At 31.5% G+C, this 21,642-nt stretch overlaps 1 protein-coding gene across 1 annotated transcript; it reads right to left on the reverse strand.

Moving 5' to 3' along the window:
- Positions 1-343: 343 nt before the first annotated feature.
- Positions 344-16,314, reverse strand: LOC129909185 (ceramide synthase 6). Its single transcript, XM_055986195.1, has 7 exons — positions 15,740-16,314; positions 8,900-9,020; positions 8,612-8,833; positions 8,325-8,546; positions 1,634-1,749; positions 1,430-1,574; positions 344-1,365 (listed from the first exon to the last, which is right to left on the reverse strand). The coding sequence occupies exons 1-7, from the start codon at positions 15,922-15,924 to the stop codon at positions 1,204-1,206; spliced, it is 1,173 nt and encodes a 390-aa protein (XP_055842170.1). The 5' UTR covers positions 15,925-16,314; the 3' UTR covers positions 344-1,203.
- Between the last annotated feature and the right edge of the window lie 5,328 nt (positions 16,315-21,642).

Raw genomic sequence — 21,642 nt, forward strand, 5'->3', positions numbered from 1 at the left:
AAAAGCTCAAATTAAATAAAACAATTTATATTTCAACTCTTATTTTTATTACAATGTAGAATAATTAATTAAAATTAATAGTTTACTATAAAAAAAATATTATCTTTCTTTTATACATTTTAAATTAAAATTGAATACCAAAGTGGCTTTCTTAAATTTTTATTTTTTTTTTATTAAAGACGATTTTCATACAATTTTCTTTTCATTAATACATAAATACACAAGTTTCGAAAGCATTCAAACTATTTTTATTTATTTTTATACAAAAAACACACTGGGGAAGTTTATTTTTCGTTTTTTTAGTATTTGAATAGTTAACCAGAATTATGTACTTTTTTTTATGTTCTAAGCAATTTGCAAACAGTTGGCTTGGTGGGTATTTAAAAATTAAACAAAAAAGAAAAACATACCCAAAAAGGCTTCTTATAAATGTAGTTGCAACGTGTGATGTGAATAAAACTGAACAAAAATATGTAAGTGCTTTTTAGTGCATCATCAATCAACTCTCATTGTACCTATATAGTGGGATGGTGTGAAACATATTTTGAGACTGTGACAACCCCCTGAATAAATAACAGTTAGAAAAAAAACCTTTTGGTCACAAATTACTTATATTTTAAGTATTATGCAGTTTTTATAAGCTATGCAAAAAGTTAAAAAAAATTAACTTTTGCTAAGATATATAAGATTTACAAGATTTAAAAGTTAAAATATTTTTTTTTTTAGTAACAACATTAGAATCTTAGCTATATATTTACGACGACATACTGTTCATACATATCATAACTTTTGTATAGACAATTTTATGTTTTAAATTTATTTTATTATTATTATTTATACAATCATTGAACGTTTAAAACGATTTTTTGGTTTCTGCTTCAAAATGAATGGTGAATGTGTTTTGGTTTTAATTTTTAATTTTTTGTTTAAGTTGAATACAAAACTACTGCTAGCAGATAATTATAATTTATTTAGATTAGTTTTAAAAGAAAATTACAATCGAAAATACGGAATGGATATTTTGTTGTTGTTCTCTTTCTTTCTTTTTTTATTATTTTTTGTTTTGCTTTTGTTGTGTCTCACATTCAGCTCTAAATACGTTCTTAATTTATTATTAATAACAAATAAAAATTAAAATAAAACCTAATAAATATATTTTATATTTTAGTTTCTACTTTGAACATTGAACTGAAATCTTGATTATCAATTTGTGGTGTGAAGGTGTTCTGTTATTTTGCTTGTTTCAGCAGGTAAGCTTGTTGAATTCGCAGTAATATCTGTTGTTGGCTTTCCGTTTGCCAAGAGCTTTGTACTCTCTGAACTATCGGAAATTTCACTGCTGCTAGATCTGATGTCACCAGCCATCTAAAAAAAAATAGAAAATATAATTTTTCTCGTTTCGCTATTTTTATTAATTCTTTTAACTTACAAGTCCTTTCTTTACTGATTCGATTGCTATTTTAACAATCATATAAGTCCAGACTATATGTAAAAGCAGGAGCAGTATGAGCAGGCCATTGAAAATATAGTACGCAGGGAACATTGGCAGGATGGCGGGTGCCTCGATAGATGAACTGTAAAATGGATAGAGATATTAATCATTGCCTTCTTTTATATGAAATGGATTGCATACCTGTAAATAATTCTTGGATAGAATCCTAGCCGAGTTACAATCCAAACTACGGTGAAAACAGCAAATATACAATCACAAGCCTTTTGGTAATTAGCGTATTTTGTCAATTTAGCTGCCTGTAAAGAAATATTTGTTTGTGTAATTAAATTGAAAGGTTTAAATCAAGTAAGTTCCATCAATGCAGGTGTGGTAAACAAGAGCACTCTAACTGGTAGACCAGAATGATGTAGCTGTGGCTTGTGTCTTGTGTCGCTGTCAAAGTTAAAAAGTATCAAATTAGTATATTGGTGCCAGAATACGTAGCTGTGGCTGTGGCAACAAAACTCGCTGTGGTACAAGTCGAGTCGACTTTTACTTCAAGCTACAAGCGCAATGACTTTTGACGTTTCTAATGTGGTTGCTCAGTTTACATTATTTTTTTTCAAGGCAATTGACATTTTAGTGCGCCACATAATTCTGTTCACCTTTTTTTTACATTTTGAGCGATTTTATTTGACATCTTGTACCACGGCGTTTTTCTTTGCCAGAAGCGAATTTTTCATTCTGTTCAGACAGTAACTCAATGCCGCAATTTGTACAGATGCAGAAGGAGTTTGTTTTGAGCCCCTTACTATCTCAATACCGTGGCGGATAAATCAAAATGTGTTTTAAAATTATTGGAAATCAAATACACTCCTTAGAATAGTTTAAGAGCTAGATTGTGTACACATCGGGTTAAGATTCTAGAGTAATTTTCAAAGGCTCTGGTTTAAATGGCGAAAACCAGAAATCGATTGGTTACTGTGAATTCTCAGACGAAGAAAAATTAGTTTACAAGAACATTCGAGGTTTTACAATTTGGAACAATCAGGGTACAAAGATAATCAGCTGTGAACAAACCAGCTGCAATTCATTTAAAATTGGAAGGTACCAATCGGATCAACGCTTGTGTTATTCTTAGTAGTCATCTCCGACAAACTTTGCTCGTTGGTTTCTTTTACGATCAATGCCAGCAGATGAGCTTAACGCATACTTGAAATCTTTCTTGAATTAAATGGCGAAAATTACTCTATAAAAAACATGGTCTGCATTTGGTGCATGACCAAGACCCATCTACGTAAGCATTCTTAGAAACATTACAAAAGATTGCGCTACAAATGAGGTTTCTTTCTCGGTTGACGGTCACAAAAAGCAAAATTGGTTTGCGTAAGGCAATTGTCACATGTGATTATTATTACTAACGTCGATTTCCATTTGAAAAAGAGATTTTTGTATAAAATGCAGGAGATCACTGTGGCAAATGGATATTGCCAAGAGATTTATTTTTATTCTTAATCGTTTGTGAGCAATTTTGAATGTAAAAAAAAAGTTGTGAAGAATTTACAGAAACAAATGTGTGTCAAATACTGCGTAAGTGAAAATGCGTGTGCAAATCACGTCAAAAATCAAGATCTGGAAAATTTGATCTGGGATCAAAAAGATGATCTTTTGCATAACAGTATTTTCCGGTATTTTTGACAAAAGATGAAAAGTAATTAATTTTATGTGGCAAATAGATACAATAATACACAAAGCAGAAGCAAAATCAAACGAGACCACAATAAAGGAAATTGTTTATTAATAAAAATTTCACGAAACGTGCGTCATTTTCTTCTATTCCCTCGAAGTGATGCCAATTTATTAAAAAATTTTAATAATCATTTTGCTTAGACGCAAATTTTTTTGTTCACATTTGATTGTCAAAAACGTGACCATCACCAATCACCTTGTGCAATTCTTCCCTAGGGTTGAATATTCAAGCCGTTAACAATAAAGAATTCGGAAGAAATAGGCATTCACTCAAAAATTAAAATTACAATCCATTTTTGTTCCATCAAAAGAAAAAAATAGAAATCATCTGTTACAGTAGTACGGTTGATATAATGTTGTATAATGTATGAGTCAATTCATTATACCGAATACTTTTTTTCATACAAATCTTTTGGTAAATAGAAAGTAAAGTAGTTGTGTTTTTCATTATTTTATTTCATACTTCACTGAAGAGAAAGATGTTAAAAAATGCATCAACTTAATCAGAAACAATACTCCTGTATTTTGAACAGTTTTGAATATTTAAATGCGCAGTTTTAATAATACAAACATGTTTTGAGATGTGATTTCTACTATCGTACATTTTAAAACAAAACAAAAACATCAGAAGGCTTGCAAATCGAAAAAAAGATACATCAATTATTAATATTATTTTTAGTTAAACACGCAAGAGCTATTAAATATGGAAATACAGGAAGTGATGATAACTTGTAACACATATGGTAACAAAATAAGCCTTGTGTTGATTATCGCTCGTACTTGAGAAGAATAGAAAACAATTTTCTACTTAAAATCTATAACTTTTACTACACATTAGCATTACAAGAAAAACAATAACATTAAACTTTTCATCTGTTATTGTAATAGATTATGTATTCATCAGCTTAAGTTCAATCAACTTTAAGTATATGCCTTGATTTTAAATAAGTAGCATCCATTTATGGTAAGCAGTTGTAACAAATTAGATTGTAACAATTCAATTAAAAAAAAAACAATTTTTAGCTTCTAGTTTTTAGACATTGGGAAATTAAGACATGGTTCATAAACTAAAATAATACAATTTTTACTTGCCTAATAGGACAAGTCTATCTGTACACCAAGCTGGATCCTAAACGGGTGGCCGGATTTGTTTAAAATTTAGTGCAAATAACTTTTTAATAAAAGATTCAACAAACAAACATTTACTTCAATTTGTAAACAAGACAATTGACGCATCAAAATGATTTTTTTTTTAAATCTTTTCAAAAAAGAATTGTTTGGAATTACCAAAAATAATATGTACTTCAAAATCTTATAACTTTAAACGAGCTAAAATTGTTTATATATATATATATACAGTTGTGTTCAAAATAATAGTAGTGCCTGCAACAAAATAACATTTTTTTATATTTACGGTGCTTCTACGGTTAAAAATTTAATTTCTTTGATGTCAAAGTTTGTAACGGTCAATTACTAATAAATGTATCGTAGTTTTAAAATGAAAAAGAAGGTGCTAAATAATTTTTCATTGACCTTTGGTTGTTCTTTCTAATTTGGCCTGTTCAAAATAATAGTAGTTAAAGTTATTTTTGAAGAATTTAAAAGCGGTTTATACCTTAGAATATTTATGTTTGCTTTAAAAGTAAGTACTCATATAATTTGAACAATTTTTCAACAAAAAACGATTTGTTTCGGTTTTAATCTATTTAAAGTTCGAAGAGCAAAACACTGCAGTTCGGATAACGGAAACTTATACGAAAGCTGCTTGAAGAAGGAAAAACCTACTTGGAAATTCAAGGTTATATTAGGATGGTCCCCTACAATGGTAGCCAATACAATAAACTCAACAAAAGACCCGAAACGCGCGGTAGAAAAAGAAAAAAGACCGTCGTAGACGACAGGCGTATTGTCTAGATGAGCAAATTTGAACCTTCGGCATCGTCGTTTCGAATCCAGACGGCTTTAAGCCTGGATTGCAGTGCAGTGACCATTCAGAGGCGACTGTTAGAGACTAATTTTTGCGCTTGAAGTCCACGAAAAGTTCCGCGGAACATATTAAAAAGCGTATCCAGTTTGTAAATACCACATAAACTGGCCAACGAAGTAATGGCGTAACATATTGTTTACTGATGAGAGCAAATTTGTCCTCTTTGGTGGTACTGGATCTCCACAATACGTCCGACGTCCACCCAATACGGAATATGTTCCAAAGTATACGACGAAAATAGTAAAACATGAAGGGTCCAAAATTTTAGTATTTTAACATATTTCTTTGTTAACAGCGGAACTTTTCGTGGACTTCAACCGTACAAATTAGCCTCTAACAGTCACCTCCGAATGTTCACTGCACTGCAATCCAGGCTTAAAGCCTTCTGGATTTGAAACGACGATGCAGAAGGCTCAACTTAGCTCATCTGGACAATACGCCTGTCATCTACGACGGTTTTTTTTCTTTTTCTACCGCGCTTTTCGGGTCTTTCGTTGAGTTTATTGCATTGGCTACCATTGTAAGGGAGCATCCTAATATAACCTTGAATTTCCAAGTAGGTTTTCCATTCTTCAAGCAGCTTTCGTAAAAGTTTCCGTTAACCGAACTGCAATGTTTTGCTCTTCGAACTTTAAATAGATTAAAACCGAAACAAATCGTTTTTTGTTGAAAAATTGTTCAAATTATATGAGTACTTACTTTTAAAGCAAACATAAATATTCTAAGGTATAAACCGCTTTTAAATTCTTCAAAAATAACTTTAACTACTATTATTTTGAACAGGCCAAATTAGAAAGAACAACCAAAGGTCAATGAAAAATTATTTAGCACCTTCTTTTTCATCTTAAAACTACGATACATTTATCAGTCATTGACCGTTACAAACTTTGACGTCAAAGAAATTAAATTTTTAACCGTAGAAGCACCGTAAATATAAAAAAATGTTATTTTGTTGCAGGCACTACTATTATTTTGAACACAGCTGTATATATATATATATATATAAAATTGGGATCTCGGAAACGGCTCTAACGATTTCGATGAAATTTTCAGGGTTTGTTCATCTAAGCGAGTAAAAAATTTTGGAAGTATTTTTGGAAAAATCCGCCCACTGCCACGCCCACTTTTTTAACATATAAGTTTTTTCGGGAACGGCTCTAATGATTTCTATGAAATTTTCAGGGTTTGTTTATCTAAGCGAGTCAAAAGTTTGGAAAGTATTTTTGGAAAAATCCGCCCACTGCCACGCCCACTTTTTTAACATGGAATTTTTTTGGTAACAACTAAGGATTTCGATGAAATTTTGAGGGTTTGGTCCCCTAGCCGAATAAAATGTTTTGGAAGTACTTTTAGAAATATCCGCCCGCAGCTACGCTTATTTTTCTCACATATAAGTTTTTTGGGTAATTGCTTTAAAGATTTCGATGAAATTTTGAGGGTTTTTTCCTCTAGGCAAATACAACATTTTGGAAGTATTTTCTCTTACATTAGTTTTTTTTCGCGGAGACAGATTCAACAATTTCAATAAAATTTTGAGGGATGATCTTTTTGTTACAATAACTTAACAAAATTTTTTAAATCATGACTTTTTTGATCATGTATTGAAACTTTTAAGTAATTTGTTAATTTGGTATCACATATTATCTTTGTTTTACGTTTTTCTTTTGTTTTAATGCGACTATTGTTAACGTATAAAAATAAAATAACTCACAACAAGCAACACCATTGACCTAATGTCAATCTTATAATACATATATACCTAAGTAAAAAAAAATAAAGAAGTAAAGCATCCTCTGATACAAAATAAAACAGAGACAGGGATAAAAAATAGTATTTCTTCATTCTAAGCTTTGCCGACAAGGCTAAACTTGAAAAAAATATTAACTTTATGTACACCATCCACTGACCCGTAAATTAAAATTTGAACAAAAAGGGATCTCATTGCTGTAGGCATTTTCGATAATGCAGATTCCTGTAACCCTTTTATCCATTGCTGATCGTCGTAAATAAACTGGATTATAAAGTGGGAATGTGGTGTTTTGTAACCCGCGAAAAAACTGATCATTGCTAACTCAAACCCACTCCAAAAAATTGCTGTTTACATTTGACTTTTTTTTACTGAAAGTTATAACATTTAAAGATACCGAGCAAAGCTCGGTCACCCAGGTACTATTCTTTATTGGACATTTATTCAATAAATAACTTGGTCAGTTTTTATTATAGCAAAATGTAAAAAAAAAGATCTACGTTCAACACGTACAAGTCGTTGTTCTAATTCTTATCTGAAAACTAAAAATGTTCATGTTACACAAACAAACAAAATAAGACCGGAAGAGGTACTTTTACGAAGTTAATTGAAAACAATTGATATCTGATAGTTTCGATAGGTGATTACTGATTAGATTTAGAAAATGCAAATGGCTTCCTTTAAAAAATCCAATTGATGATTTCAAATATTTAATTTGAATGAACGATTCTGTTGTGTCGCAAGGGAAGTCATAAAAAGGACATTCAGTTTGTTGGCAGAACCGTTTAACAGAAAATATTTTAAAGTTGATGGAATACTTCTAATCGGAAAAATGAATGATCTTTCTGTTAAAAAATGGCTATTGTATTTTTATAATATGACTTAGGTTATCACACTAATACGCATCGATCTTTTACTTGTCGTCACACAAACGCTAGAATTCAAACAAATACTGATAAAAAAATGCACTCGTCTTCGTCAGCGATTTTAAGAAGATGTTCTTTCTATTAAAATTCCAAATATATCTGCCATCGAAAGAACTTTCTTCTGGCCTTTAAATTACAAACCTACGCTTTTAACTTTTGAAGTAGAATAAGATAAACATCATGTTCAGTATATTCAGCACCTAAGTACCGAATTATGTTGCCGTATAGGTAACACAATTCATTCATGTTTTTAAATATCTGATTTGAAATGTTTTGACGATTACATTAATCTAATCATCAAAAACACAACATTAGAAAACGGGTACACTGATTAATAATATAGGTCAAACAAAAAATCATATCTCTTAATAACTGTCGTTCAAAAAAAAAAGTGCTGACAAATTTTGTCTTTAGAATTTTTGAAAGAAAATATTCATTTTCAATTTTAATTATGATAAATATTAATTTTTAAATATAACTTACCTCAAGGAATATATCAGCACAATCATGCACCACAAGAACCAATGATCCAACACGATGCAAATTACAAACCCAACTTAATGCCATCAATAATAGTGTAACCATGTGATGAATAAACATTTGCCAAAAATCTTTTCTTTTAACGTCAAAGAATTGTGTTCCAGTAAGGGACCAATAGAATGACATTGAGATCATATAATACCACCAAATATCACTTTCAATAGACTGTAATTTATAAGAAAATATCATTAAGACTCAACAAACAATTGTAAAGTTACAAAAATGTTTACCTGATGGGGATAACCATACCAGCAGTTTTTAATATCCCAAAACCAAGGTTTATCCCATAACACTATCAATCCAAATATAAAACTGTATGTGTAGTAAAGACAACGCCAAGAGTTTTCACAAAATTTAACCAAGGTCGATGGTTTATCTTGAGCTCGTCTAAGGCGCCACCATCGTTGAATTTGTCTTTCAGTTAAATCAGTTTGTTTCATTAAACTCAATACCTGTAATTAAAAAAAGATTAATTTAAATTTTGTTTGATAAATAAATATGTAAACAAAAAAACTAACAGTCTTGTGTCCCAACCGACTTGACTTTTCATACGCTTCTTGTAGTACTGGATTTGGTGATGCCTTTTTTGGTCTTGAGCTTCTGATGCCAATGGATTTTCCTATTGGTGCTATCCAGAATCTTAAAGACAAAAAGAAAATGAGAACTCAATAAAATTTAAAAATGCATTCAAATTTAAACATTGGATAATAATAAAATACAGTTTTATCATTTTGTTATTGTATTTGAATCTTTTTGTTATTATCGCTTATTATATTACTAGCACATGTTGTTTATGTAGTGTTAATACGTCATTTTTCAAGCCTTTTAAGTATTCACTCAAATGGTATGCAATATAACCCGATTTGTAGTGTATTATAATTTAAATTCAAACATTTAAAATTCAATAAAAATTTATCAAAATTATCTCAAAGTCAAATTGTGCGTAATAAAAATGTGTGATAAAAAATCGTACGATACCCAGGGAGTTTTTTTTTTACTGAGTCATTAGTTTTTGAAAAAGTTTGATAAGAAGATAATAAAATCCAAAGATACTTATGATATAAAAGTTGTCATTGTCAGTATTCTATATTATATATTTGATCGACAGTTTTTTGTATTTGATTTATTTTTGATGTCATACGTTATGTTTTTGGTAGTGTTGATGAAGTGATGACAAACGAAAACTGTTTTTTGGAAATGATTGTTTTCCACGGAAACTATATGAGGCGTTAGGTAAGGTTGTTGGGCGAGATATTCAAGTTGCCGTTTTGTACCTGGAACTTAAAGAGCTTATGGGCTCTATCGTGAATCTCCAGGGGAGATCCTCGAAATATTTTTTTCCCTCGGAATTTGTCGTGCTATAATGATTGTAACAAGGGCGTTCCACCTCTCGTTTGAAATCTTATCACTGTTTTCTCAATAATCTGCTTGATGCTACATGGTGTCAAGTAAGCTCTATTAATAAATGAAGTAGTGACGCTATTCAGCCAGGGACAGTCTTATGTTATATTATGTACTAACAACCCTAAGCTTTTCGTGACAGCGAGATACAAACATCGATCTTATTTCAATGGCCGAGATGGCCTTAGCTGTCAATTGGCAACCAACGAAAGAGATTATATCAGCTTGTGGTATTGCCATCATTGATATTTCTCTAGCCACATTAGTCAATGCCAGAACGTCAGCTCGAAAGAAATTGTCTTAATAAAGAAGTCTATGTGAGATGGCTACTTTAAAAGTTTCCCAAAAGAAGCCAGTATCAACCCGACATCCATCTTAGAACGTTCGATGACTTTTACCTACGAGCTTTTCAACGATGTGTCACAGTCTCTCCTTCCGTCTGTAGGGCTATCCAAGCAAAAGACCTGGCCATCAAAAAGGTTAGTTTTTGGCACAAGGAAAATCTTATATCTACATCGGTTATCCGCATCTTCTCTTATAGCCAGACCGCTGACTTATGTTTCCACCCTTCTCTTCTCAAAACGGCCGGTCAATTTGTGCAAATTAAAGAGTTTCAGAAGACTTCTGAATGCTATCGGATACTACTGGAAGACCAATCGAAAGCAAGCTTTCAGTTATTTTGAGATTATATATATGTATTATGTTTTGAATCTATTATTCCTTAGATGAATTGTTAACTATAATCTGAAATTGCTTTAAAACTTTAAACTAAATTTATGATATATTACACATATCAACTAAATAGTTTGTATGTGTTGAAACAAATTCACACCTCCGATCAATATCATTCGATAAAAAATATGTCTCGTCTCCACTTTATCTGGGGCACTTTAGATTAAACAGGTGACACATTTTTCTACACACGCTCATTAAGTCCATAGCATTATGTACGTAAAGCGGTTTAATTTAGTTATTATTATGACTAAGAAAATATTTATTATTTTTTAGTAAATATGCGAAGCATTAGGGTTTTTTTGTTCTTCTATTTGCAGAAACTGATTCTTACAGATGTTGATATTTAATGTTTTAACACACTCGCAAAGATATTATTTATTTTTTAATTAATAAAAACAAAAATTGGGGCGTTTTTTTTATAGATAATGTTTAAGCTGTTGCTAAGAAAATCAAAGGTTTATTATAGCCGTTAGGTATATTTTTACAACGATAATTATATGCAATATACATATTACTTTGTTAGTAAACAAAAAATTATTTGTAAATTTTTATACAAAGTTTCAGTGTTTTTTAATTATTGTTATAATAATGAAAAAATCTGTGTACATAATTACATATTAATTAAGATCTTTTAAATAAGTAGAGCACGTTGGGGGTATTTACAAGTAAACACTTAGTGGATACCTTGAAAATATAAAACAAAGGACAAGTTCGCCCAAGGGCATTTTAAATTATGGGTGATTACCTGAATCAATCTAATGCACTGAATACTGTTCTATTATTGTTATTCTTTTGCTATTCTTTTTATCAAATAAATAGATAAATGAGTTAATTTAAACTTAAGTGTTTTGGAGCTTGTTAAAAATCTTTTGGTAGCAGGCAATGAAATAAATATAAGTATAGGTATTCTGTTTTTTTTCGCGCTTATGGGGTAGCCACTTCCTTCTAGAACATCGATCCATATGATGGCTCAATCGTTAGCAAAGAATAACAGATGCACATTTGGGTCCGCCACTTTGCCTTCATGCAGGTAATTAAGAATTGTAATAGAGTATAGAATTCAAGACGCTTCCCCTGCACCTGCTGTACTTTCGAATTTTTCGAAAACTCCAGCTGCACAAATACATCTTACTTGTAACTGTTCTATTATAGATGTCCATAATTATCTCCACATAGGTTCCTGGAACTCCTCGTTACCTGAGGGCCATCCATATCAGATCTCGTGGTTGTCGATTGAATGTTTTTCAAAATCAACTAATACTATATGCAAACCCTCCAAGGAATCCCGATGTTTTTCCATAATAATTCTGATAATTTGGATAGCATCTGTGATTGATTTACACTCGACAAATCAGCACTGGTCATCAGCCACTTATTTTTCGCAGTCGGCGAATCCCGGTAACTATCACAGCTTCGCGTATAAGCTGCTATACGCTCACCTCGTATAAGCCTGCGGACAATAATTGTGAGCCATCTAAACCCCATGTATGTATATCCCTTTTCCAATGTATCTTTTCCAAAACTCTGAAGATATTTCGTCGGGCTCAACAGCTTTTCCTTTTTTGGAGTATTTTACTGTAACTGTGACATCGGATACTTTGCACAAGTTAGGTGAAGCTGTTGGAAATCCACCATCATGTCTCTTTGCCTTGCTGGTTGTGTCCTTTTTGAATACAACTTTTTAACTTTTTTCTATGCAACTTCGCTGTAGGAGATCCCAAATGCTTTCTTCTGTACTGTGTTCATTTCGAATTATATTGGTGTTGTTATACAGATGCATGTCGTCCCGTTTCTTTGTTGATGATAAATTGCAGCATTCTTAGGCCAAATTACAATTAAACTTACACTTCACCGCTATATTTTATCTTGGCACGCTTAAGTGCCATTTTGTTATTTCTAATACAAATCTAACTCTCTATTCACAAGTTTGCATTCCATTCATTCATAGAAGCAATAAATTTTCTTTGATTTTTTTTCTTCATTTCATTTGTTGGTACCTACCACATTTTTCTCTCAACACATTCTGGCTGTTAATCCAGTTCTGCGGATCAACACAGAACATGAACAATTTATCAGGGTTTTTACTGCATAACACTTTGTAATTAAATTAAATCGTCGGCCGGGTTCATTTATAGAAACGACACATTATCAAATCAATGCATTTCTGTGGTAGCAACCTATTGAACCGGCATGAATTGTCAATTAAATTTAACAATAAATGAATCACCCTTGTTTTTGTTGATTCGACTCGACAAAAATACCCAAGAAAATGCATTAAATATCTTTCTTATTTATTGATATAAATACTTCAAAGGTAATTTTAGCTTCAAAATCACAACAAAGTTGAAGGTCATCATCATCATTCTGTTAACTGATTTTAATCTTTTAAAAGCTCCTCTATCGAGCTTGCTAATACAAAAATACATAATTCTACAACAATTCTCAATAAACCAACAACAGACATTGCCATTAGGCCAACGACAAGAACGACCTAGATTCTACAAGATGCAAAGTAATAGTTGCTATTACCACTGTCTTACAAGAGATTGGTAAATCTTTTGACTGCTTAAATAAACATGTCACGCATAGCACGATTCTTTTTTTTAATGAAACAAAAAAGAACTAATAAAAGAATAACTGATAGGAAATACCTACACACACACATTAGCAAACATATTTCATACTTTAGTCACACATAAATAAGATTTAGCATCATCAGCATACTACATTCGATCGGTGTGCGGCGCACAATGGGGCAAGACGACTTAAAAGCTGGCAACAATTAAAAAAAAAAAACTAAATTGCAAATATGCTTGATTTTTTAATAGAGAGCAATAGAGCAATATCCATTCTTTATAAAAATATTATTAATTTTTTTATAGAACTTCCAAATTATCAGAATTATCAATACATTCTTGTTTTAGCTTAACTAGCAGTCAGCTGCATCAGAAGTGAAATTGTCGATTTTTCATAGTGACATTTGAGCACTGTTTTCTTTTTTTTTTTTTTTTGTTAATTTATAAAGAAATTTAGTATGGAACTTTCAACTTCAGGTATGTTAAAGTGAATCAAACTAATTTATTTTTGATATATGCGAATATTTTTGTAAAATTTGAGTGAAGTTCGGTGATATTTTTTTTAAAGTGTTATTTTAGAGGTTTACTGAAGTCCGTTGACTTTTGAATGTGTTCTGAGTTAGTGTAAGTTGTGATTTTTTTTTTAATGTTTGTAATGTTCATTTTTTTTTATTCCGTCAAAAAAAAACGTGCTACTTTTCTGCACTTTTTGTGGTATGTGAATTTTCTTATTTTACAAGAAGGCAACTTGTAGGTATTATGAAAAGATATGAGAGCATTATGATTGACGATCAGATGGATTTTTTAGAAAAACATCTTCTAACTACGACAAAAAGCAACGAAAATAGCCAATTTAAGGAATTCAATAGAACATTTTAAACACGAGTTAAAATGCATTGAACCAAAGCTTCTAGAATCAAAGAAAAATTAATAAAACAAACGAAAATTCTTGGCTCAATATCTCAATTATTGTTTGTCTTAAAAAGGCAGAAGAATCTGCAAAGAAACGTGGTTGCCCGGAAGTGGATTTTGAAACATCTTCTGAACGCAAAAAAAACTCAATACTTGAGAGAAACCGTTTCAATGTCCATTTTAATTATGCAACTCAGATGAACTTCAGAGCTTCTGGGGAAATTCAGGCCTCCAAGCTTCTAAAATATGTTACTGAAAACATTGACAGAGAAATTATACAATCAGCATTGTTGCCAATTGGTCAAATTTTTGAGGAAGCGCAAGGGGCTCGTAATAAAGATTTCAAGAATGTTCAAGTTCAAGAGCATTTTTCAAGAAAATCAGGTCGAGATAAAACAAATGAATATAATTCAACTATTTTCTGCTACTATCATTACAGCCAATTAAAAACCACACACGAACAAGAAGCACTAGATCTATTGAAACCTCCAAGCATTTCCGAAGCAAACATTTTCAACGAAAAACAATTACAAAATCGGATCGTAGTGGCGATTTGTATGAAGTTTTCCATTACGAACGGATTCCGTGATTGTTTTTTCAGGAATCGTATCAAATTTCCGATACGAATGGAATTCGTGATAAGGCCGATTGTTGAGTCTCTTTAGGGCGATTTTGTTCACTATTGCTTAATTTGAAGCAAACTCTCAAGTTGACAAAAACTTGAGAGTTAAAGTTGAGAATCTATTTTGTTCACTTTTTTTTTTTTTCTAAACTCTCGAGTTTATAAAACCAACTTTCAGTTTTGAAAACATCACCGGAAAGTTGAAAACGTCAACTTTGAGTGAACAAAACCGAATTCTCAAGTTGAAAATAAAAGTTCCCAAGTTATGTTCAACTTCTAGTGAACAGGCGCTTAGAGCCTTAAAATAACCTTTTCATCTGCACTCAGAGAACAAAATAACTATTTTTATCGGGATAACTATTTAAATAGTAAAAAAATTGTTATTTTTGACTATTTTAATAGTCAATCGAAGTAATCGGATTCAATAAACTAACTACCGGGTTTAAACTGTTAAAATAGTTATTTTTTTTTCTGTGTGAAAAATATTGAAATTTTTATTATTTCCCAAAATAATATGAGTTTAAGTGGGCGTGGCAATTATAGCTTATAAGAGTCTCAGAAGAATACATGTAAAATTTCAGGTTCCTAGCTCTAATGGCTGATTTATTTAATACTCCGTTTTAAGGCATTCTGCCCCACTGTGCGGCGGCCAGGTCACCAATAAAACACGATTGCAGTCGCGCTCGGCGATGCACAATCAGCATTTGCCGCAACTTGGTGATAATTATTGTTTTGCATTCAAATCGACTCCAAAAAGATGTCGAGGTGTGTTTGCTTTGAAAGATAGAAATACAAAATGAATACTTTTAATGCTAACAAGACAAGGAGAAAAATCCCAAAAGAAGCCTCTCAAAGTCTAAATGCACATTTAGAATGTTTTGGGCGTTTCCAATTGAAGAGGTTATGATTTCCAGACAAAAACAGCAAACGAGCACGTACCTTAATAGGAAATCATGTAGATTGTTGAGAAAATAAAAAATGAATGAAAAAAAAAACCCAACGATGACGCGGTGGACTAGGAAGAACCTCGCTAGAATCTCCACTCGAGGAAACAAATCAAAAGCAAACCATATTTTGAGTATAATTGTAAGAGATTAAAAAATAGACATTACCTTTCTAAGGTGTAACGTATCAACATTACAATCACAGCTAATGGAAGTGGCCATATCAGATGCCTGTAGTCGGCATGATGAACATCTGGACGTGAGCCCGGTGCGATGTCCTCCCACGTTACATTCGGCGGAAGCCATATATTTGTTGACCAAAATGTACTTCCAATTATTTTGACTATATCCATTTTGTTTGTTTGTATTCGATAAGGAGCAGGTTTAGAACTTTTTTATAAATTTTTATTTTTTTCTAAAACTTTTATATATTTCTTTTCTTCGTTTTTTTTTTTGAGTGTTGAGAATATTTATAGAGAGACAACCACAAAACTTAAGTGGTTATATGCGCACAATTAATATATTTACAGAATAGTAATTTTATTGTTTTTATATTAAAATAATTATTCATTATTTTTTCATTTTATTTTTTTAATTGTTAGTAATGATTCATGTTTAGAAAAGCACACACATCGCGTGAATTTTAGATGACTTTCGACGACGACTTCAACAAGCAAATTTTTTTTTTTTTTTGATAAGCAAGAAGCACACAACCGCTGAAAATCGGAGCTGAAAAAGTACTCGTACTCGTTTTCTGCAATATATCATCGCATGGGAACGCATGTGGTTGTGACAGATGTGTCAAGTGGAGTATTTGACAGTTCTGCAAAATGTGATAGTGATGACACTTTGATTGTTAAAAGAGTAGTAAAAATAAAATGATGGTATCATATCACGAAAATATTAGTTTTTATTATGAATGTTCCATAACTTTAAATTGTTCCCAACTCATTTCTATTGGCGAAAAAAAGTTGAAATAATTCCCAATAAATTGTGTTTGTTGTTAAGCAGATGCCACACATAGCATTTTATTTTACTTATTCTGAATTTATTTCAGATCGGATTCTTAAATTTTGTTTATTCAATGAACAAGAACATATCGTCGGTTCAAAGAAAAAACTCACTAAGGCCCAATTTATTCACTCTCCATTATTTTTAAAAGCTCCATTAAAAATTATAAAACTGTCAAATCGCATACAAATTTTAAAATTTCCCTTTTTTAATGGCGACTTTAAATTTAATGGAGTGTGAATAAATTGGACCTAATTGCTTTTGAAAATGTATGTAGTAAAGCCGACGCACAGTACGGCGGCGACCAGTGGAAAAAAGTCAACAAATTTGACCTTCTAAAACCGGTTTTGAAGAATGCAAAATTATAGCCAGATGTCTAACTAGATGAACTGTAATTTTTTTTTGTAAAATGCAACTACAGCAAGCTACACAACCTCTTAAAGGTAACATGTCAAAAGTAGGCAATTTAGTGATGATTTACGAATAGCTGCACCACGGAGTTAAATTGCTCGAATTAAACCGGTTTTTAATTGGATACTCGTAAGAAGGGTAAGCTTAATATATTTTATTGGTTTTTTTTGCACTCCAAAGTCTTAGATCGTTTTAATAACCGGTAAAGTAACGGTTTATTTCTCACAAAAACAGCTTATTTTCAAAGTTCAGCATAATTTTTGATTCACGTGCATTCATCAAAAAAGTTAATAGGTTATAAAGTGGGAAATACGACATTTCCAAAAAGGTATCATTCATCCGCGTCCACCCTCGTCCCTGCTAGCTATGACTGATTGTTTCAATCCTTTTTACACACAATTTGTATGAAAAACGCACTTTTTGAGTTATAAAAATAACAATCCTTAGTGTACTTATATGACAAAAACTTATAACTGAAATAAAAAATGTTTTTATACACTTTACTTGCCATGAGACTAAAAAATAATGTTACACAGAGAAAAATATGACCCGCTAAAAACTAACAGATTGCCATATTGTTTTACCGTCCATACATTTCATGAGGAAATCTTATTAAAATCAACGATTAATAAGGTTTTTTTAAGGAGATTTCTTATTATTTTTATAGAGAAAATCTTATTAAAATTTGACTGAAAAGTTGATTTTTTTTTGCAACTTAGCACTAGAACAAAAATCGCGATCAATATTTTCATGGCAGCTTGGTTCAGGTGGTAAGGTGGGCGACAAATGATTTGAAGTCTCCAGTTCGATTCCAAGCCTGGTCATCGTTTTTTTTATTTTTTTGCAGATTTTAAAACAATAAGGAAAACCCGATTGTTTTAATAAGGTTTCCTTCTTGGATGAAAACCATAGAGAAATCTTATTGTTTTTGTTCTATTTTATGTGGTCTATTTTTCTCTGTGTAAAAGAAAAGATCATAAAAATTAGGCTGTTTTGAATTTTTTCCATACTTTGCACTTAATCAACGCACTGTGCGACGAGTCGATTTTAGACGCACGATATGTCGGTCGACTAGGATTTTTCTAGGGGGAATGTCACTTTAGTCGCCTGCGACTTACGTTCAAACGAGTCGAAAAGCTTCGCCGTACGGCAAAAATCGACTCGTGAAAAGTCCCATAAGTGAGTTTTTCCTTTGGACCAACGATATTTTCATATTAGCTGCGTTCCTTTGGAAATATTTATCTACTTTTTAGTACTTAAAACTACTTTGATCTACTTTGCTATACTGAAAAAGTAGTTGAAAGCAGCTTTAAGTACTAAAAAGTAGATAAATATTTCCAAAGGAACGCAGCTATTGTTTTTATTAATAACTCCTGCAAATAAAATTTGGATCTCAAGCAATTTGGATATATGGACTCAAAATATTTGTATAAACCATTTACGATAGTGGAGAATTTAACCTTCAATTTTTTGAAATTTTTAAGCCTTAAGTAAAAATATTTTTTCTTACTCGCCACACAGAGAAAAAAGGGCACCTTATAATAAGATGATGCCCACCTTAAATTTCACCACCTTAAAACAATAAGATGTCCGCCTAAAATAAGTGGAGTCCACTTCAATTTAAGGTAGGCACACTTCATTTCATTTTAATGTGAATTTTCATCTTAAAAAACCGACAAAAAATAAAAATTTTAAAATTATAATCACGCTTTAGTTGCTGTTTATCAAATTCATTTCCAACAGTGAGATAGCATAATGGTAAGGCACTCTCGCCTTGTGAACTATTGAGGGTTCAATCCCCAATGGCTACCCGATTTTTTTAATTAAAATGTTTCTACATAAAAATAAGATGATTTCCCCCTTAAATTAAGTGGGTACCTCTTAAAATTGCGCATTCAATAAATTAAGATGATTTTCCGCTTTATTTAACACGGAGGTCATCTTGGCAAAAAAACATGCAGAAATCCGTATAATTTAATGTGATCAGCTTGTTCTTATGTGGTCTTTTTTCTCCCTGTCGTTAAATTGGTTTGTGAAAAAGAGTATACAAATTGTTCTTTAAGACAAAATCGATGATTTCTGCATAATTTTTGCAAGTGTTCTAGTTGGAAAAAATAAAAAGCAATTTACGTGTTAAATGCAACAATACCTTAGCCTTAGGCTTAGCTAAGCCCGCAGGGCTAAAGTGTTGTTGCATTTAACATGTAAATTGCTTAGCCCTGACTTCGTTTTACTTGGTATAGGTTCTACATATATATCAAAATATAACGGTACCTGTCATTAGGTGTGTTTTTTATTACAACCGGTCTTAACTTGACAAAAAAAACGCAGTCTGGGCTAAGCAATTTACATGTTAAATACAACAACACCTTAGCCCCTTGGGCTTAGTTGTTTAGCCCGAAGATTTCTCTGGGCTTAACTTTTTGAAGAGTTTTAAATCTGTGCTACCAAACTAATTTTTTCATAAATTGTTTCGAATTTGTTTAAAAACGTGAAAACTCACGTTTGGAAGGACAAAATGTATTAAAATAGTTTTGCTAGCATACATTTTTATATCTCTTTGTAAAACATACATGCAAAATACAAGAAAATGACGAAAACGAAAAATATGACAACTCTAAATTTGTGTTGTGTCTGCTGTTTTCGGAACATTCAATATACAGTGCTGCCAAAATTTCAGGTTAATCCCCGAGGCGTTTTTTTTGTCCAGTTAAGACCGGTGGTAATAAAAAACACACCTATTATAGCAATTTTGGAAAAATTAATTTTTCTCAAAAACATCTACTACGATTTTGATCAAAAAATTCAAATATAAGTTTTGAGACAAGGTCTATCTTTTGATGAAAAAAGTTTTTATCAAAATTGGTTATTAAAGGTACCTCCCATATAACCGTTTTTTTTATTTCTGACTATCTCCCAAATTAGTGGTTCAATTTTAACGAATTTTTGTATGCAAAAACATTTATACTGCCCACATATAAATCAAAAAACTAAAATTTTGAAAAATCAGTTTTTTTAAAAACTGCTTTAAGGATTCTATTTTTTTTTATAAAAATGCATATTTAGAATCATTTGAAGAACGAATTTTGTGTTTTTTAATTTTTTTTTCATAATACACATTTAACAATTTTCATCTATACCATTTCACATTTAAAATGAGATAATTTGCGAAATTATCTCATTTTGAAAACAGGCTATGAGAAATTAAAAGTCATTTGTATTCTAAGAGCAAGTACGTGCGACCCAGTTACGCATATTATTTTTATACACTTAAAAAAAAAAAACACCTAGTATAGTTTTTCTTAATAAATGTTCCGGTGTGTTGAAAAATTTTCAAAAATAGGGCTTGTAGAGAAAAAACCCGTTTCTGAAAATTGAACTTTTGAAAGTAAGTTGTTCCCAGGACAGCGAAGTAAGAAGATAGTGGAGTAACTAAAGCAAATAATTAGGGAACCCGGCCGAACAGCTCTGATTTTGACGATTTTTTTTTTTTCAAACGTAGGTAATTAAAAATACTTTAAAGTCTATAGGTAGATTAAAAAGTGCCGATGTTACCGTATTGTTTTTTAAAATTAAAATTAAATTTTTTTTTGAACAAAACCATTTTTTTTGCTTAAATTTCATAAAACAAATGATAGCAAAAGATTCTCTAGGTAATTTAAGGAAAAAAAATATATGGGAGTTTATCGTTTAAGCGATAAATGCAATTTTCACACACTGACAAAACACAAAAAAAAAATATTTTGAACACAACGGCAACACCTACAATATTTACAGACACGTTTTTAAAAAGCCAAAATCTCATTTCATCCTGAAAAATTTCAATCCACTAAATTTTATCAAGAGTTTTTGAAAGAATAGTCCTCAACTCAAAATTTTGGAAAAAAAAATGTATTGTAATGTTTTATTCCGGGTTCACAATAAAACTTATTTAATTTTCACTTATAATTCCGTTCAAATAAGAACACACTTTATTTCAACTCAATTTACTTTTATTATTCGCTCAAACAAACACACTTTTAAATCACTTTATTTACTACTAACAATTCGCAACACTTTATTTCACTTTGTAGGTACTGTACTCTTTCACTTTCAAGATTAAACTGTGTCCGGTCGGTGTCTACGCTGCCTTTTATACCGGAATCTCGAGACTCGAGAACGTCCTCGAAGGCTCTCGTCCCTGTCTCTCGAAACTTCCTTTCCAGGAAGGGCACTTCATACTTCCAGTCTAGTGAGATATTTTTAGATGTGTTCAGTGGGATATTTTTAGATGTGTTCAGTGAGATATTTTTCTTAATTACTAAAGGTCCGTTCACATTTCTACCTTTGCAGTAGTAGGTAGTGTGTTCAGACTTTTATCTTAAAAGTAGTTCAGTAATTCATCGTTACATTGCCCCCCTCTTAGGATTGTTCGTCCCGAACAACTCCATTGCTTCTATCACCATTATAACGATGTAAACGGTCACAATGAACTACCTTTAGTTTGCCTCTTACCCCTCTTTGTATACGGTAAACCACGTCGTTAATTCTGGTTATTACTGTGTAAGGGCCTTCCCAGTTTTGTTGTAGCTTCGGTGATAGTCCCTTTTGTCGGTGGGGATTGTAAAACCACACAAGTTCTCCTTCTTGAAACACTGTTGCTGTCGCTC

The sequence above is a fragment of the Episyrphus balteatus genome, chromosome 2 (genome assembly GCF_945859705.1).
Source record: "Episyrphus balteatus chromosome 2, idEpiBalt1.1, whole genome shotgun sequence".
NCBI classification, from domain to species: domain Eukaryota; kingdom Metazoa; phylum Arthropoda; class Insecta; order Diptera; family Syrphidae; genus Episyrphus; species Episyrphus balteatus.

What these genes read in the sequence shown, in the direction of transcription:
- LOC129909185 (XM_055986195.1), bottom strand. Translation starts at nt 15,924, where the DNA reads ATGGATATAGTCAAAATAATTGGAAGTACATTTTGGTCAACAAATATA. An exon ending in ATACGTTACACCTTAGAAAG is followed by an intron (nt 9,021 to 15,739) that starts GTAATGTCTATT and finishes TTTGTCTTTAAG; the next exon opens with ATTCTGGATAGCACCAATAG. An exon ending in AATCAGTAAAGAAAGGACTT is followed by an intron (nt 1,366 to 1,429) that starts GTAAGTTAAAAG and finishes ATTTTTTTTTAG; the next exon opens with ATGGCTGGTGACATCAGATC.